Source organism: Schistocerca piceifrons, chromosome 2 (genome assembly GCF_021461385.2).
Source record: "Schistocerca piceifrons isolate TAMUIC-IGC-003096 chromosome 2, iqSchPice1.1, whole genome shotgun sequence".
Classification (NCBI taxonomy): Eukaryota; Metazoa; Arthropoda; class Insecta; order Orthoptera; family Acrididae; genus Schistocerca; species Schistocerca piceifrons.
In genome coordinates, this window is record NC_060139.1 from 1,023,948,035 (window position 1) to 1,023,968,074 (window position 20,040).

Sequence of the window (20,040 nt, forward strand, 5' to 3'; positions counted from 1 at the left end):
TTGTATATAATTGTAGTATAAGTGAAGCCTGATATGATGTTTTTCAGGGAGCAAAGAAAATAGTATAATTTGACAAGGTGCGGGTAAGGAAATAACGAACTATGCACTACGTAGTGATTTTGCTAAATGGGAACAAATGATAGGAAATGATCTTTGAGAGTGTCATTTGGAAAAAAGGTCATTTGGAAATGTGGCTGGTGTTCCGAGGGAGGTAACCTACTTGAAACTGGAGATAAAATATCTTTGACAGCGTGGGTTTCAGTGATTGACTAGCACACATATCACACCAGGCAATTGGGAATGCTCTGTCTGTAATAGTGTTTTAGTGGTATAGTGGCAGTGAATTATCAGCGCTGGTTCAGCCTCAACGTGTGGTTGGGGTAAATTGTGTTGAGATGCCTCCACATGGAAATGTGGAAGTCAACTGTAGCCCTATTGTGTAGTAGTCACATTACCCTTTTCTACAATAAAGGCATGCCTTCCAACAGGGGAGGCTAATTCACCTGCAGGAAGTGGAGATATGCCTCACCTGTGAGTTGTCGTGCAAGCATGACTGGTCCCACGAGGCAGTCACCAGTAATCCTCACTCGTACATTGTGGCTGAACCAGTGGCTATGGTTCGCTGTCAGCGTGCTACTGAAACACAAGTACAGGCAGAACATTCCCACGTGTGTGGTATTTTTTCATCAATCATTCAAATTTTTACTGTCAAAGATCTTTTGCCTCTACCTGCAAGTGTGTGTGTACCTGCCTCAATTGCTGAGTAGTCAGCAACTCTTGTGCGGAGGACCCAGGTTCAAATACCGGTACTGACAGGGAGTTTCATGAGTAGGAGAACTGGAGTGGGTTGCACTTAGTCTTGTGATGCCAGTTGAGGAGCTACTTGAATGAGAAGTAACAGCTCTGAGGACAGTAAAACCAACTACGGCTGGGAGAGCTGGGTGCTGACCCCACACCCCTTCATGCTGCTCCCAGATGTTGCCGCTGGCAAAAGATGACACAGCGGCTGATTGGCCTCGATTGGAGCAAGGAAATGAATGTGTGGAAAACACATACAGGATGTCAGGACGTGTATTAAGACAGGGAATAATTCTCTTGGCACCAAGGATATCTGTAGATGGTTAAATTTGTATGGGAAGAGAGAGATTAGAATATATCCAACAAATAATTGAGGACGTTAGTTGAAAATGCTGCTGTGAGATGAATGGGTTGGCACTTGGGAGGAAGTGGTGGTGGGTCACATCAAACTAGCCAGAAGACTAACGTAGAAAAGTGAGGGGCGGTGGAGAGAGTGAAAGGAATGACGTCACCAGAATTGTTTCAGTTAAAATTTTAAGTGACAACATTGTCTTTAATTGTTTTTAAAACCAGGTCATTAGAAATATTTAACTTGGCACTTGCTTAGATTTTCTTACATGTGTTATTAAAATCGACAAAGAGACTAGGAATCCCATTATTAACAAATATATTGAGTACACATTTAATCCAATAGTTCCTAAGCATAACAACTAGCAACCAAATAATACAATTTAAATGATTATATTTTTCAGGAAATGTGCAAAGTTACAGTAAGCCCCTGCCGAATTCTAGATGTGGAAGGTATCTGGCCATCATTTTTGAAATGTGATAATATGACCAAATTTCCACCTATGTGCAAGGTGAGGTTGTCTTTGTATTTAACTTGTTTATACTGTATCAGTATTTTTATTGCAAGATGTAATTTAAAATATTAATGAAGATGATTGAGTAGATGTTTGAACTGTGTACAAAAACCCAAATCGCATAGTATTGTTCATCATTGTGGCTGCATTGAGCCCTAACATTATAGAATAACATAGAAGTGTTTGTGTTTGTAGCATAACATTAAAACCCTGTGTTAACTTGATAGGAATACTCTTCAGCTATATTTAATCAATCTGTGAATTACAGCATATTTCATGACAGGCTTAAATATGCTTTAGTAACATCCACATATAAAACTGCAAATAAGGCAACCTTTTGTATTACAGACTAATTTCACTCCTTCCAATATTTTCAAAAATGTTTGAGAATATAGCCTGTAATAGAACACAGACTCATGTAACTGAGCATAAGTTAACTGTCTCCAAGCTTGTTTTTCACAACATATTCTCCACAAATGTAAGTCTTTCAAGAGCTAAACAAGAAAAATTATCCTGTTGGTATATTTTGGGTCGTTTGAATGTATGGAACACAAAATTCTTCTTGCAAACTGAGATAATGTTGAAGGTTTCTTGGGTCTCCAGCTGGGTGGTAGTGTTGATATCTCGTGACGTTTCGGGAAGTGTCATACTACCCATCTTCTGATGAAGTGTCGAGATTTGCGGAGAGCGAGCTGTTTATATGTGCGGTCACCCCCTTCCACTAGACCTCGGGTGGCTGCGGTGGACCGGCAACATACGCGCGGTGGTGGGGATAGCGGTCGCCCCCCAGCGTCTGCGTTCGGTTCTCGGTGTAAGCATTTTGTCTGCGTCCGCAATGGAGGACATTGACGGGTGTGCTTCTGACGGATTGCCGCTATTGCAGGGTTCCATGCTGCGCTGAGTTGGTATTCCTCATCTCTGTTGACCAGATTGTCATGAATCCTTATTTATATGGATTCTTTGATAATGCTTTCCCAGAAGCCAGATGCTCGGCACAGTACCTTCGTGTTTTCGAAGTTGAAGGTGTGTTCTTCATTTATGCCGTGTTCTGCTATGGCTGATTTTTCTGTGTGACCCAGTCACACACATCTGATATGTTCTTCGCAGCGTTTAGATATACAGCACTGTGTTTGCCCAGAGTATTGTTTACCGCATACACATGGTATGCTGTATACTCCTGGTGTGTTAAGGTTCAGGGCATCTTTGGCAGAACCTAGGAGCTCCCTCGTCTTCGGTGGTGGTCGGAGAATGGTTTTCATATTGTATTTGCCCTGAAGACGTGCAATTTTGGCTAAGAGCAGACCTACGTACAGAAGGAATACAAGTCGTTTGTCTTCTTCTTCTTCTTCATCATCTTCTTCTGGGGTTCTCACTGATTCCTTCTCCCTTTTAAGTGCTCTGTTGATTTGCGTTTCACTGTAGCCATTTTGGTGGGAAGGTAGGCTGTCTTTGTTCCAGATGGCGTGTGCCCTATGTACCAGGATGGTCAGTACTGTTTGTCTTTGTGCTGGATGGTGGCAGCTTGTTGCATGAAGGTATAGGTCTGTGTGTGTCTTCTTCCTATGTACTGCATGGCCTAGTGAACCATCTGCTTTCCTCAACGAAGGGGAGGCATCCATTTTCCTCCATTTCCATTGTAAATTTGATGTTCAGATGGATGCTGTTGAGGTGGTCCAGAAACTCATCTAGCACCTGTTTGCCATGTCCCCACATGACAAAAGCATCTTTGACATAGTGGAAGAAGTGCTTTTGTTTCTGTCTGGCAGTTTGAAGGACCACTTCCTCGAAATGTTCCATATAGAACTTTGCAGTCGCAAGAGCCAGTGGGGAGCCCATGGCCACATTGTCAGTCTGCCCGAAGAATTCCCCATTGCACTGAAAGTGGGTGGTTGTTAGTGCGTGTTCGAAGAGGCTGACTGTATTTGGTTCAAAGTGCTGGGCTAAAAGTGCCAAGGAGTCTTGAAGGGGCACTTTCCTTGGCACTTTTAGCCCAGCACTTTGAACTACCCTCACACTGATCAAGGATTCTAACACCATCTCAGTAGGCAGAGCTCAGATGTTAGTTGCACAGATCTATAAGTGATTCACAGCCTACAGTTTAATTCTTAAACTCACAGAAACTGTTATGTGATTTCAGGCAACCAGAAATGACCTGCACCTGTCAGAAGTTGACACTAATGGTCATACACTAAATGATACAATCTGCATAAAAGACTCTTGGAATCCTTACACTCACTTTCCAATAAGTTTACTCATTAATGCTGTTTGTTCCTATATTAAAAGTTTGAATTGTGATCCACATAATCAGTGCACTCAAATATTTTTTATATTAACTTTGCCCCCTTGTCTAAAGTTGCTACTTGAGGCAGTGTAGAGTGAAAACTATTTACCATGTGGATACCCAACTTTATAGGAATGATGTTCAGACGGAGTGCTGCAGAATTTGTGTTGTTAGTAGCGTTAGTGTCGTGACTTGCTGTTGCTGTTAGGCACCAGTACTGGTATAATGACGTAGTGTTGAAACACAAGCCCCAGTGTGCGTTACAGCTGCAGACAGTCAACATGGGCCTTGACAATGTGAGCAGGGTTTTGCTCATAAAGTTGCATTATCGAAACTACAGCAATAGAGCTGGTGCTCTTAAGAGTATTGACATTTAAATGAATACAAAGAGGTGCTGTTTCCACATCAAGATTGAAGAACATGATTGAGAAGTTTGAAGTAACTGGTGATTCGGGAGTTGCTACTGGGTGAGAGGCCAACAGTCAATTTGTGCCACACATTGTTGAAGAAGTTACTGTTGCCACGGCTGAGAATGCGCGACGCAGTGTGCGATCTCCAAGCAGTACACGAGCTCTTTCTCTGCAGCTGAATATCCCATAGTCCACCATTCAAAAAGTGCTGCAAACAGTTGTGAAATGGAACTGTTCCAGCTCCAAACACAATAAGACACAATTTTACAAAAAACCAATGCCCTCTGTTGGAGTCATGGTGTGACATGCATAACATAATCAGAACATTAAAGTTTGGTAGCATGTATAAGAGAAGCTGGCTAGAACTGGTGAAAGACAGTATAAAGGGTATTTGTCCACCAGGGGCTGCTGGTTTCCTGCTACACCCCGACTGAGATGCTGTCCACAGTCGGCAGCCTCAGGTGGAAGTGCCTGGAGCAGCTGAACAACACACCACTTGACTGTGCCACATACCACAGCTGTAGTGGCCGCAGTGTAGTAAGTGTAGGTTACTACACTCCTTCCACCTTAGATGAAAGAGCACCCAGATGCTGGCTCCTCTATGACACTTTGGCAGTTGACGTGTCCATGGTGTCATATGCGGCTCTCCTGGCCGCAAACAGCTATTGGTCCACGCGGACACGCACACTGGGGCGGAAAAAGTGTGTCTTCCTCCCCCTGCTGGAGAGCAGGTGGAGGACCTTGGCTCCTCGTAGACAGAGTACATATTGACGTCAGACACATTACTGGTGCTGGGGAGACGTGGCATCCAGAGGCAACATAGGGGGTTCTGGCAGGTACTTGTGGCAGGGAAGGTGGCACTGGTGTCAGTGGAGGAGGCAGCTGCAGTGGCGTAGGAGGCTTCTATGGGTGTGCCTTGGTGTCCTCTTGCCCTCTGCAAGAGTAGGTGAGAGCATGAGCTGCCTCGCCCATGTGTGGCTGGACCATCGACAGAGCAGCAAGAGGCTATGTCGGGAGTGTGGTTGGACACTTCCTGGGTGACATGCTGCCCACAGCAAGCAGTGATTCCATTGGAAGAGCCGCCAGTGCAGCAGACCGCCATGAAGCGTCAGTACCCAACCTAGAGTGCAGCTGACTGGAGTCGTGCACCACAAGGTGCTCGCCGATGCCCACCATGAACACACGGCATCTGCACCGGTGGTGGATGATGCCTGCAAGCCAGTACAGGTGCTGTCTGAGCCCTCATTCCCAGACTGGAGTGAAAGGTGCAAATTGTGATGATGTCAGTGCCGCTGCAGGATGCCTGTTCAGGACCAGGAGGTGGAGCAGCATCTGTGGCTGCCAGCTGCACAAGTGTTTGGCCAAGATCTGTCCCAAATTGGAGTCATTCTCTAAGAACTGAGAAAGAACATAAGGGCATCTTCCACAAGTAATTCCATGACATACCCATTGGATTGTGGATGGAAGGGCAGCATGTGACATGGCAAGTGCCATTGCAGGAGCAAAAATATTTAAAGAATTGAGTATAAATTTAGGACCATTGTCCAAAACCACCATACAAGATAGGCCTTTGATAGAAGTAATCACTGACAGTTCCTTGACCATTGCTTCTTCCATGGTAGGTGGACAATGAACAACGTAAGGAAACTTGGAAGGCCTCTTCCAAGTTTCAATAACCAGCAGCTAAAAAGTATCCAAAAAAAGTTCAGCAAAATCTATATGGATTGGTAATGTGGGTGCTGACCAGGTGGGGGAGGGTGGGGGGGGGGGTGGTGGGGGGAAGCAACATGTGATGCTGCCTGTTGATTGGAACAGTGGCTGCAGGCCACAGCCAGGCACTCCACCTTGCGAACCCTAACATACCAAAACATGTGCCCGTGTGCCAGTTGTTTATTGTGGGAGGCTTCCAGATGACCTTGATGTAACAGGATGAGAAGACCGCATTGCAAACTGTGTAGTCAGCGAGGATTCTTTGGGGATCTTGGCAACTTATAGCTCAGACCTCGTATCTCCACTGTCCAAGTCCGATATGACTGATGTGTTTGCTTGCAACACTGGTAAAAGTATATGCGAGTAGTGATAATGTGGATGTGCCTGTGAAGATAAGCAGACAACAAACTACACATTTCATCAAAGGAAAGTGAGGCAAGTTCCTGCAGGGGGGCAATTGACAGAACAACTTATGCATGTGAGCAGAAATCAATGACAAAAACAAAGGGTTACCAACTTCCTTGTTTGTCACCAAAATGGAATGAAGTGTTGGTGGAGCCGTTTTTCATAAGCTTCCCAGTCTTCAGGAGAGTCATCATATGGTGGAAATTGCAGTGGAGTTGATCCAAAGTGGCCGCAGTAAGTTGCTACTGGTGGAGAAGTGATTGAAGTACCGCCTTCATGGGAAAATTACATGGAAAAAACAATCACTTTTGTTCTCATGCCAAACACAATAAAGAACACAATTATAGAAAACCAGCAGCCTTTATTGGAGTCACAGCATGACATACTTAACATAATCAGAAGATTACGGTTTGGTAGCATGTATAAGAAAGGCTGGCTGGAGCCAGTGACAGACAGTATAAAGGGTATTCCACTACCAGGGGTTGCTGGAGGTGACTGAAGTGCCGTCCACAGTCGGTGATCTCAAGTGGAAGTGCCTGGAGCAACTGAACAATGCGCTACTTGGATGTGGCGTGTGCCACAGTTGTAGTGGCAGAGGTGTAGTAATGTGTGGGTTCTTACAGGTACCAGCCTGTTGTGAAACCAGATGGTCATCACATTGAGTAATGTTTGTAATCTGGAACATAAACATGGCACCCTGTTAACAAATGTTACCCTCCCATCGGGAAATTATATGTTTCCTTCAAGGGTTTGTTCATTACTTCTTTTTCGCATGTTCGTACAAATGTCCTACAGTCACTTGTTTTTCATGGTGATTTTTCTCAAGTAACAAAAGTGTATTTATAACCAACCTGTACACTGATGGTCTCTTGAGTAAGAATCATAGCAATGGATCAAGAGGAAATTGAAAGCTTAGCAAAACACAAGACCAATTTCACTGTTATTCTCCTTTAGTGGCTGCCATTGTAGTAGAGTGATAAACGGACAAAGAAGAAAAGGGGGGGGGGGCAGATTAAGTATACAATGAAGGAACTGCTGTTGTCAAAGCTGTGTGAAAACAGCAAATGAAGAAAGAGAAGAGAGAAAGTAAAGGGAAAAAATGAATGTATTTGAAATGAGTGTGTTAGTACACCAGTGTTGTGTCCCCTCCATGTAGCTAAAAATTCACAATTGTTACAAGCACCAGTTCTCCAAAAGCAGAGCTTAAGCGGCATGCAACTGGGTGATCTCATTTGCTGCTGGCAGAAACAGTTTGTTTTTTTATAGTGACACAAATTTTAATTTTTTTCTGGTCACTTGACTTGTAATTACTTTTCTCAGTGGATTTGTTGAGATCTGAAACTTTTTGTTCAGAACATCTTACTACTTAACAAATTTTGCAGTGTATACCACCCTGTTGAGCACTGTCCATTAGTGCATGGCTTCACAGACATAATAACCCCACTGAGCAGAGCCCCCAGTGTGTAGGGCTATGGTGTGTGGATCATTGTACACAACATAGTAATAGAGTGCATTTGAATTTTGACAACCAGACTGAAGTGAGGGCATTACCCATGTTTTAGTAAGTGTGGTGAAACAGGTTTGAAGTTTGTTTATTATTAAGGCTCCAGGCTAAGCTTCTAGGTTGGAGTTTTTAGTGCGCTGGAGACTGCTTACAAAAACACAAGTCTGCGTGTGTTCACATGTGTAGGTGCAGGTGTTTAAATAAATGTTATATTCTAGTTCTTGTATAAATATTCCTCTATTTAACCACAGACTTATAAGATGCTAAAGATCTTATGTCCATGCTCTCAAATACATTAGCATTATCATCACTCTCTCTTCTTCTTCTTCTTCTTCTTCTTCTTCTTCTTCTTCTCCTCTCCTTGCTGTCCCATGTAGTGAGAATGTTTGACATTGTAGATGGCCATACATTCATTACAAGATGGCAAAACTTGGTGGTTCCCTTGGTGGCATTTTACACTTAAAAATGGCATATATCCTTGCCTGCTGATGATTGTGTTTGAAACTCCTTTAAATGAATAATTATAATGATATCATTCCTCCCTCCCTCCCTCCCTCCCTCCCTCCCCCAATCCCCTCTCCCTCCCCCTTCCCCTCCCTCCCCCCTTACCCCTCCCCCTTCCCCTCCCTCCCCCCTTCCTACTCCCCCTCCCCCTCTCCATCTCCCTCCCCCTCTCCATCTCCCTCCCCCTCTCTCTCCCTTCCCCTTCTCTCCCTCCTTCCCCCCGTCCCTCCCCCTCCATCCCCCCTCTCCCCCCGTCCCTCCCCCTCCATCCCCCCTCTCCCCCTTCCCCATCTCCCTCGCCCCAACCCCCTCCCTCTCCCCTTCTCCATCTCCCTCCCCCAACCCCCTCCCTCTCCCCTTCCCCCTCTCCCTCCCCCCTCTCTCCCTCAACCCCCCTCTCCCTCCCCCCAACCCCCTCTCCCTCCCACCAACCCCCTCCCTCTCCCCTTCCCCCTCCCTCTCCCCTTCCCAGCCAAAAGAATCAATCAAATCCCGAGTCTTTTGAGAGGTGTGAGGCCTAGCGTTATTGTGCAGGAGCAAAATTCCTTTTGTCAGCATGCTGCGCCTTTTGTTTTGAATTGCTCTGCGGAGCTTCTTTAGAGTTGCACAGTAGGCATCTGAGTTGATTGTCGTTCCTCGTGGCATAAAGTCCACTAGCAAAACACCGCGCCGGTCCCAGAACACAGTTGCCATAATCTTGCGCTTTGACAGCGTCTGTTTGGGTTTGACCTTAACGGGTGAGGTTGTGTGTCGCCATTCCATCGATTGCCGCTTGCTTTCGGGAGTGATATGGGATACCCATGTTTCATCTCCAGTGACAATTTGACTCAACATGTCATCCCCTTCTTCCTCGTAACGAATCAAAAAGTCCAATGAAGTGGCAAATCTCTTCCCTTTGTGGTCCTCTGTGAGGAGTCTGGGTACCCACCGAGAACACAGTTTCTTAAAGTTTAGGTTTTCAGACACAATTTTGTACAAAACCGATCTTGAAACTTGTGGAAATTCCAAAGAAAGAGTGGAAATTGTGAATCTTCTGTCCTCACGAATCTTTGTTTCGACTGCAGCCACCAAATCATCAGCGATCACAGAGGGCCGGCCTGAGCATTCTTCGTCATGGACATTTTGACGGCCATTTTTAAACTCTCTAACCCATTGACGCACTTTACCTTCACTCATTGCATTCAAGCCATAAACTTCTGTTAACTGATGATGAATTTCTGCAGCTGATAGGCTTCTCGCGGTCAAAAAACGTATCACTGACCGTATCTCACACGCGGCGGCGATTCAATAATCGTAAACATTATAAAGTAGCACAGCAATGTGTACACGTCAGCTACAGAGCTGCAACTTGCATCAGTGTGAACGGGAAGGATATGGGCAAGTGGCGCGGTGGCTTGTTGCGGCGTCTGCGAGAACTACGGGACTATACGCGCAAACGGCCCTTACTTAAAAAACAACCCTCGTAGTTTCGATGTCATACTCATACACCCATGTTTCTTCACTTGTTATGACACATTTCAGTAGTTCTGCATCAGTATTGACTTCATTTAGTGTCTCCTGAGAAGCTTCAATTCACTGCTGTTTTTGCTCGAAATTCAACACTTTATGGCATAAATTTTGCTGTCATATATTTCATATCCAAAACATCCAAATGATTTCAGAGGAGCCAGTTGATATGCCAACATCATGAACAACTTCTCTGATTGTGGTGTGGCAATTGTTTATAATCATACCTTTAACGTTTTCCATTGTTTTGTTGGTTGCTTACATGCTGGGGTGTCCAGAATGTTCATCATCTTCAGCTGCTTCATGGCACTCTTGGAAATGCTTACACCACTTGTAAACCCTTGTTTCACTCATAGCAGACTCAGCAAAAGCAATAAGCAGCACATGTAAAACTTTTATTACATTTTATAGCAAAATTTAATGCAATTTCTCTGGTCCATTTTAAACAAATCAATAATCTGTCACTTACAAGAAAACACATGTAACCTTCTTGACAGCTGACAAAAGACAAAACATCCAATATGGCTACCAGTGTACAGATACGTTCCAGACATGTTTACCAACACATCAAAAAATTGTGTGAGTTGGACTAATACAACCCACGAAATTACAAAATTCTTGATAATTTTTGCAAATACCTCATATATATAATATCTGCCATCAGCAGTGGGGCATGAACCTTTGACTGTGCCAGCCACTTTTGCTGGTAGAATGTCAGGAATATTGTTAAACAAATGTCAACTGAAGATCCCGAGACAGAAGCCAACAGTCAGTACATGAACAAGTGGCCAAGGAAGCTAACAAGTGGCCACGGAAGGTGAACCATCAACCACGAAAGCCTCAACAATTTTGTAAACTTTTGATCCTTTCCCTCTATGAACTTTGGTAACTGTTATTCCTATAACTGCATGTGAATGCTGATGCGTGTCTCAACATGACAATCCTTGATTTACTGCCTGCATGAGCAGCCTTTTGCAGTTGTGTTCTCTGTCCTAGTGATGTGTTACATGTGTATATTAAGTGTATTACTTATTATGTTGAGTTAACTCTTCTGAAATCTATTCAAAATTCTGCTAATGCCATGAGAGAACAGTTAGATAAAGAAACAAATACCTTAGCAACTTAGGTTTTCTCTGAAGTTCTCACTGACTTTGGCAGATGTACCTTGTAACTGGTGGAAGTTCCCTTTGATAAACTGTAGCTCGCCACTGGAAGTTCATCTTACCTGGGCATTTTTCCCACTGGAATTATTTGTTGTGCCAGCAGATAATCATTCTCAGCCATTGCAGTAACCTATAATTTCAATATATATAGATTTGAAGTCTACATGTTTATTGAAAACTACTACTACTTTTCAGAAGTCCTGGAATTCCCAGTAATTGTATTTATTCACTCTGAATAATGCGGTTACTAAACATTTTATGAACATTTGTCTTTATTCTGTAGGTGACTGGGCTATATGGGCAGTGTGTCTAGCCATTCAGCAGTTTTCTTCCACAACTTGATTATTCACAGAATTGTGTGTTTATAGCTTCTGCTAACTTGTAAATAGGAGGAATACTTTTGTAAAGGCAGTACACTAGTTTTTGGACTTTCTTGAACCCCAGTGTAGTACTTGAACAGTGCCTTTATGTTGGTGGCAGTACGTACCTGTATACTACTAGTCCAGTGCTCGCCTTTGTGGTTAGCAGTTTCTTTATTTTGTGTGTTACCTTGAGCAGGTAAACAATCCATTTATGAGGGCAGTGTCTTAGATCTTTTCGTGACAATCAGTTCTAAATGTTTTGACTCAATTAGTTAGAGGAAGGAATAAGCAATTTATAAAACCGTTGAACCATAAATATTTATTCTGACCAAAATAACTTTTAAGAAAAGCAGAAAAATAACTTTTTCCTATAATTGTGATAAACTGATCACTTTGTGCCAAATGACAAATATTCAGTAATGGAAATAAAATTTAGAAGGTCTATGTTTCACTCAAATATACCATAGTTCATTTACTAGACCAGTATATAACAATAAGATTAGCAGAAGCAACATATACTAATGAGCCGAAACATTACCAATGCCCTCTGTAAGATTGAATGCTGCCTGGTGGCATTGCAGGCTTGTGGTGCAGTTGGATGAATCACTTTCTTGTTACATAAGGTAGATTGTCATGTCCATATACATCGAGGCGAACGGATGCTCGAAATGTGCGCTGCGTCACTGGTACAGGCTGGTGAGTCACTATCATGCTATGGGTCACACTCATCAGAGCTTCCATGGAACCTGTAGTAATAATTGAAGGCACTATGAAAGCTGTGGATTGTGTGATCATTATTGCTTATGACACGCACCACCTTCATGCTTGATGTCTTTTCTGACTACAGTGATATAGTCCAGCAGGATAACTCCCCATGTTATGGGAGGATTGTGCTGCAATTGTTTCATGACCATGATAGTGAACACACGTTGATGTCTTGGCCATGAAAGTCACCTGATCTGAATCAGTGGAAAACATCTGGGATGCTATTAAACAAGTGTTTTGGCTCATCAGTGTATTTCCACCATTTTTAATAACAGTATGTGCTTATTAGAAACAAATTCTGACATTATTGTATCTTTAACTATTATCCATTGAATTCTCAAGGGCCAGGTAGTTTGTTCTATATGAAATAAATTATGAGATTGAAATTATTTGTGTAGCTATACATTGACCATAATTACCTTCGCTGTACAACCTATACCATCACATCTACTTCTCGAGTCATTTGCTTTTTTGTCTTTAACATTACTTCGTTAATTTCTCTCATTTGTTGGCTTACATCATCTCCTCTCTGTATCCACATGTTACTGTGTCTCTCAAACAATTCTTCTCTTCCTCCCTTTGTCCTCCTCCTCCTCCTCCTCCTCCTCCTCCTCCTCCTCCTCCTTCTGTCTTTTCTGCTGATGAAGGTGTAAAATCCCGTGATCATTTTCGGTATCACTCACTCTTAGCTTTACTTACATGTTTTTGCAGATGAATGTGTGTGTGTGTGTGTGTGTGTGTGTGTGTGTGTGTGTGTGTGTGTGTGTGTGTGCGTGCGTGCGTGTGTGTGCGTGTTTTTATTTTTCGTTTTTAAGAATTTTGGTCATTTCAGTTTTGTGGAAATGCATCTCTCACTTTTTCCTCCTTCCCCCCCCCCCCCTCCCCCCCCTTTTCCCCTTCAATTTTTCAACAGAATGATGTGCGAGAACTGAAATTTAATGTCACCGGACATTGTCAAGAACCTTTGGTACCAACTGAAAATTCAAAAGCATTCTATGATGGTACTGACGGATGTGGAATACAGTGTGAGGATCCTCTTTTCACAACAGATGAACAACAACAGATACATAACCTGATTGGCTGGGCTGGCAGCTGTTGCTTATTTTTGAATGTATTCACAGTGGTAAGTTAAATTTGTTTATTGTTTAATAATTTTTAAGAACATGTCTCATGGAGAAACAGCAGTCTGGCTAAAAGTACTTTAAAAATAGATTACAAACCATTTCAATCACAAAAACATTTGTGTCAATGGTAACCGGTTTCGGTCAGTATTTGACCATCCTCAGACGCTCATACTGTGATGGTAGGTGGTGGCGGTGAATGGACCAGGTGTTATCCGAGCAGTTGATGTTCATGAAGTTACAACACCTGCTCCATTCACCTCCATCCCCACTGCCTACCATCGAGGTATGATAGTATTCGTCTGAGGAGGGTCAAATACTGACCAAAACCCGTTACCATCGAAATAAATGTTTTTGCAGTCAAGACTGTTTGTAATCCATTTCTAAAGTGTTTATTATTTGTTTATAATAACTTTTAATAGTTTAAAATATAGATAATTGACTGAATTCTTCACACATTTGGAATTATGTATTCAGAAAATTAATTTTATGTCCCAAGCTTTTAATTTAAAATCTGTATGGTGGTAGGCTTTCAAATAAATCATTTCAACTGGAAAGAGGAAGAATTTTGGCAGAGACAGTAGAATCAGTTAAAACTGCAAATCAAGATAAGGGTAATAATTGAAAATAACAGTGGTTTGTTTGGTGTTGGAAAGTCTTGGGGGAAATACAAAACAATGAGATAGGTAACAATATCCACATACCACATAATGGAGGCTGTGAGCTTTTTATTAAATGCATAGACAAAAGGTGGAACATGATAGTTTGTGAACTCAGTTCTTCTTCAGAGCTCATGGTAGGTTAGATTATGTACTATCAGTTGTATTCTGACTGTTACAAATGCTAGTTCTTAAGCCGAACTATAATATTTCTGTTTCTGTTTGTGCTTCTTTCTACCACCCAACCTGTTCAGTAAATGAATAATGATTATCTTCATGCAAATAGCAATTTATTAGGTTTGTGATATGTGACACAGTTAGTTCTAATATGTTGCAGATGGTAAGCTGATTGTAACTTGAGATGGGAAAAAAAGTTAGTGTAGTGAGCTGAGAATTGTAGACAGAAACAAAATTATCTGCATTATTGTATCTCATAGCTGCCTACAAGCAAGACAGTTCATTGCTGTGAACCAGGTAGAGTGTGGAAACCAAAATTGATGCCATGTTGCACAAGGTGCTCTTGTCCAACCATTTGCGAGTGTCTGCAGCTGTCAGGCACTTTGCATTCAGTAAAAATTGACAGAGTCCTGACAGATATTCCTTAGTTATTCATAAGTCAGCAGCTCTACTGATGGAGTAGTGCAACAACTTGCAAATAAGTGCATGATTTAATCTTCTCTTATCATATAGTGACTGTCTTGTACTGAAGCTGACATTTAAGTGATGAAAATGAATATTTATGAAAAAGGATCAACACAGTTGACATTATTATCCATCAGACATTCTAAATTGTTGATATTCCTGAGAGCAATGTATGGCGTGGAAGTCTCTTTGCTTCAATTCTGACATAAGTTGCAACTCGACTAAACTTGGTGCTGCACAAAGCCCAAAAGGAATATTTCAGACAGACAAACAGAACGACATCAGAACATAAGAAACAACAATTCCAAAGAGTGAGAACTCTTGCTCTCGAGAAGACGATATTGTCCTGCTTCTCACTAACTTGTAATTCATCACTCTTGTTCATTTATTTACTACTATGGTAAAGGAGACTCCAATTGGCCCACTAACTATAATCAGAATATTTACTGATAGAACCTTGGAAAATCTTGTACCCTCTTGTCTGCCATCCCTTATAAATGAAGAAGCATCAAAATCACTACTCAAGTATGATAAACTATATACTACTATAAAACTAAAATTGACCTCTAGTCAACAAATACTAGACTACCATCAAGCATACTTGCTGTCTTTGCATCAATTCTTTTACTTTTATTCTCACTCTTTGCTTATATTAAATTATCCAGGTGTCATATGCACAAATATTCACATGGTTACACAATATCACTTACACAATGATTTGGTTCTCCTCAAGGTTGTAAACATGTTGCTCTCATTTATGCAAGGTTACATTCACTTTAACAGCGAGTTGCTAAATAAGATAAGAGGTTAAATTCTTCTCCACTAATCTTTTAACAATAAAGTTCTCTTTCTTTTTCCACCTTAAAACAGTAATTACTACAAAAATTCTCATTTGTCCACTGTGAGATAGTATGGATGTATCGTGGGTAAACAGTCTGTAGCATAACAGCCTAAGAGTTCATCTTTGATTGTATAGACTAATTCAGTTATATGCAAAAATAATGAAATCCAACTTAGCAAGATCACTCAGTTACTGCATCCATCTCCAGTGGAAGGAATCAAGAGACATTGAATTTTTTGTTTATTCTTTGAATTGCAGCAGATCTGCATACTGGTCATTAAGAAATTGTGTGACTTGCCTGAAAGAGGTTTATAGTGAAATTTCCCCTATGAAACTTAATATGATAATGTACAAAACACAAGAAAGTTTTACACAAATTTTGTCCTCATGTTAAACCTTCACTAATTAGTACTTAATGCCTAAGTATCATTTGGACTGGATACTGTAGCCATGTAACATGGAATTCAGTGTGGAGAGATGCAAGATCGGTTTAGGAACCATTTGCAGTATTGCTAACAACACTAATAATAGCTCCAACAGTCTATACTATGAAATGAAATTACAATACCAAGCAGAAAGAATTTAAAGATGTAGCTGACAATGAAAGAGCAACAAATTATAATGACTGACAGACGGGATTCATTGTTCTGTACATCAAGAAGCACATGAAGAAACTGCTAGTACAAATGGTAAACTTTCTGAAGTCACTGGCCACATTAGCCAGATACAGTGGCCGTTTGTGGCCAGATACAGTGGCCGTTTGTGTGTGTGTGTTGTGTGTGTGTGTGTGTGTGTGTGTGAGAGAGAGAGAGAGAGAGAGAGAGAGAGAGAGAGAGTTCTGCTTGTGTGAATGTGTGTATATTTTCTACTTTAGAAGGAAACCTTTTGGTTGAAAGTTCACATCCGTAGCAGTCTTTTTGTTGTGCCTCTCTACAACTTAGCTTTTCCTCTATATGGTGAGTAGCAGTCTATCCTCTTAATAATATTGTCATTATTCCATCCCGAACTGTTCGTTGTTTTAAACCTAAAGACTGTGAATCCAGTTAAATACTCATGGAATAGAGTCACAAATCATTTAAATTGGAACAATAGCATAGGTACTGTTGTGGGGAAAGCGAAGAGAAGACTGTGTTTGTTGACAGAACACTTACCAAAGGTAACAAGTCTCCTAAAGAGGCTGTGTACACTATGATTATATGTCCTCTTCTGCAGTATTGCTGTACGGAATGGGACCTGTATCAAATAAGTTCAAATTAAGGCAGTTCTGGAATAGGGGAAAGAGTGCCACTTTATGATATGCAAATTGGGGTGGCAATCATTAAAGCAAAGGCATTTTTCATTGCAGCAAGATCCTCTCATGAACTTTCAATCACCAATTTTCCCCTCTGAATGCAAAAAGATTTCATTGGCACCCATTGACATAGGGAGATATGATTATTGTAATAAAATCAAAGAAATGAGAGCCCACAGAGAAAGATTTGTGTGTTTGTTATTCTGCACACTGTTAGAGAGTAGAAAAGTAGAGAAATAACTTGAAGGTATTTCAATGAAACCTCTGCCAGGCACTTAATTGTGTATTGCAGGGTAGTCATGTAGATGTAGTATCTTCTGTTGCAGTGTAAACACTGTTTTTCTTTTCAGGTAACATTTTTAATAGATTGGCGTTCTGCAAACAAGTATCCTGCTCTAATAATATTTTACATCAACTGTTGCTTTCTGGTATCCTGTACTGGATGGCTTGCACAATTCACTCCAGGCGCACGCAAGGATATTGTATGCCGTAAAGATGGGACACTTAGAATGTCTGAGCCGAGGTACTGTAATTTTGTATTTGTATGGCTGCAACATAATTCTATTAGACTAGACTTTATTGCTCGCATAGCTTGCCCCCAACTTTGTGAATACTTCCTGTAAAAATGCTTATTGGTTCTTTTATGTAGCTCACCACTTTTTACTTTGAATCTACGAGCAAACATATTGCCTAACAATGACACAGTTAAGTTATACTGGTAATAATGTAAAAGAAAGCACAATATACTATGATGCATTGTGCATTATTGCTTTCAGGTCTCTGTGAGCCAGAATTATGTAAATTCTGTGTTGACACTGCCTAAGACAGGAGCAGCATGTGTTGTTAAACAATACTACTTGTATAATACCACTTTGCCAGTCTAATCACTGCATAATGTGTGTATAAAGTCAAGTCTTACCTAAATAAATGACTGGCTGCTTAATTATGATACTTCCTTTTTTTATTATTTTTCATTAAAATTTATGGTAGTATGTTCTCTTCCAATTGTGTCGTGTCCTGAGTAAGGTGTGATTCATCAATCAGATACATGTGTGAATGTCCCTCCCCCTTGATTGATTTGCCAAGCTCTGCATTAACACATTGCCCAAAATGCTTCACCCATGGCTTATCATATCATTCAAAGGTTAACACGATCTTCACACTGGTGTATGGAGCATTCTCAGCAATGTGTCTGATGTCCTCAAGTGTATAATTAAAGCTACAATCCAAATAAAATCATTAGCTGCACCACCTATTTTATTACATGATCTTTTTTAAGATCCTTCCACAAGGAGCCTAAATCACTGTTGATTTGACTGTGCCCTGGACTTGGCTTAAAAACGTTGGTTACCTGGTTGTCACTTTCCAGAGTCTTCTGATCTAATTTTTTCATTCCTCTTCCATGACTACTGTGTAGCAATAAAACCTTGTGGACATCCTAAAACTTTCCTTCCTGCATTTAACCAGCACCTTATACTTTGTACTAACAGACTGTTTCAGTACTTCAGGGGATGTTGAATGATTTTGTCTGCAATCTCCAAAGCCTTGAAGCTATTCAAGACAACTAGACTGAAGCACTCTTCTTGTGCCATGGCCAAATCAGCTCGAATTTTCAAGATAAGTTGCTTTCTTTTTGCAGTGTTGTGTAGCAGTAACGTCAACCGCTGTATCTCCAGATGTGACTAAATCATTCTTCACACAGACTGTACCACAACATCCCAGTTGAACATAAAGCTGACGTTCCCTACACTGATTGCCATTTCAGATTAATCTCCTGCAGTTTGCACACTTGTCCAGGTATCAGATTAAAAAGGGTTGTTCAACAAAAGATAACACTTAAATCCAAAAGGAAGTTCCTGGATTTGATAAAACAGTCTCTTACCTAGACAGTATTAAAGGTACTAGGTTTTTCTAATCGTCTTTCCAGTGATACATGGCTATTAGATGAGTTATGAATATTGTTGGGTATGAAGGCTGTTTGATTTCTTGGGTAGTAAACAATTCATCAGTGGCCTCCAATGACATTGTTGTTGTTGTGGTCTTCAGTCCAGAGACTGGTTTGATGCAGCTCTCCATGCTACTCTATCCTGTGCAAGCTTCTTCATCTCCCAGTACCTACTGCAACCTACATCGTTCTTAATCTGCTTAGTGTATTCATTCCTTGGTCTCCCTTTACAATTTTTACCCTTCATGCTGCCCTCCAGTACTAAATTGGTCACCCCTTGATGCCTCAGAACATGTCCTACCAACTGATCCCTTCTTTTAGTCAAGTTGTGCCACAAATATCTCTTCTCCCCAATTATAATCAATACCTCCTCATTAGTTATGTGATCTACCCATCTAATCTTCAGGATTCTTCTGTAGCACCACATTTCGATAGCTTCTATTCTCTTTTTGTCTAAACTATTTATCGTCCATGTTTCACTTCCATACATGGCTACACTCCATGCAAATACTTTCAGAAATGACTTCCTGACACTTAAATCTATAGTCAATGTTAACAAATTTCTCTTCTTCAGAAACGCTTTCCTTGCCATTGCCAGTCTACATTTTATATCCTCTCTACTTCGACCATCATTAGTTATTTTGCTCCTCAAATAGCAAAACTCATTTACTACTTTAAATGTCTCATTTCCTAATTTAATTCCCTCAGCATCACCTGAGTTAACTACTTTCTATTATCCTCATTTTGCTTTTTTTGATGTTCATCTTATATCCTCCTTTCAAGACACTGTCCATTCCGTTCAACTGCTCTCCCAGGCCCTTTGCTGTCTCTCAGAGAATTACAATGTCTCAGGCAAACCTCAAAATTTTTATTTCTTCTCCATGGATTTTAATGCTTACTCCGAATTTTTCTTTTGTTTCCTTTACTGCTGGCTCAATATACAGATTGAATAACATCGGGGATAGGCTACAACCCTGTCTCACTCCCTTCCCAACCACTGCTTCCCTTTTCATGCCCCTCGATTCTTATAACTGCGATCTGATTTCTGTACAAATTGTAAATAGCCTTTCGCTCCCTGTATTTTACCCCTGCCACCTTCAGAATTTGAAAGAGAGCATTCCAGACAACATTGTCAAAAGCTTCCTCCAAGTCTACAAATGCTAGAAACATAGGTTTGCCTTTCCTTAATCTATCTTCTAAGATAAGTCGTAAGGTCAGTATTGCCTCACGTGTTCCAACATTTCTACGGAATCCAAACTGATCTTCCCCG

At 41.2% G+C, this 20,040-nt stretch overlaps 1 protein-coding gene across 1 annotated transcript in view; it reads left to right on the forward strand.

The window, feature by feature from the left end:
• The window catches only part of LOC124776962 (smoothened homolog), a 103,029-nt gene that overhangs the window by 25,369 nt on the left and 57,620 nt on the right, over positions 1-20,040 (forward strand). The window contains exons 3-5 of the mRNA XM_047252199.1: positions 1,551-1,658; positions 13,185-13,394; positions 17,176-17,348. Coding sequence (XP_047108155.1) covers positions 1,551-1,658; positions 13,185-13,394; positions 17,176-17,348 — 491 coding nt within the window. The remainder of the gene's footprint in view (positions 1-1,550; positions 1,659-13,184; positions 13,395-17,175; positions 17,349-20,040) is intronic.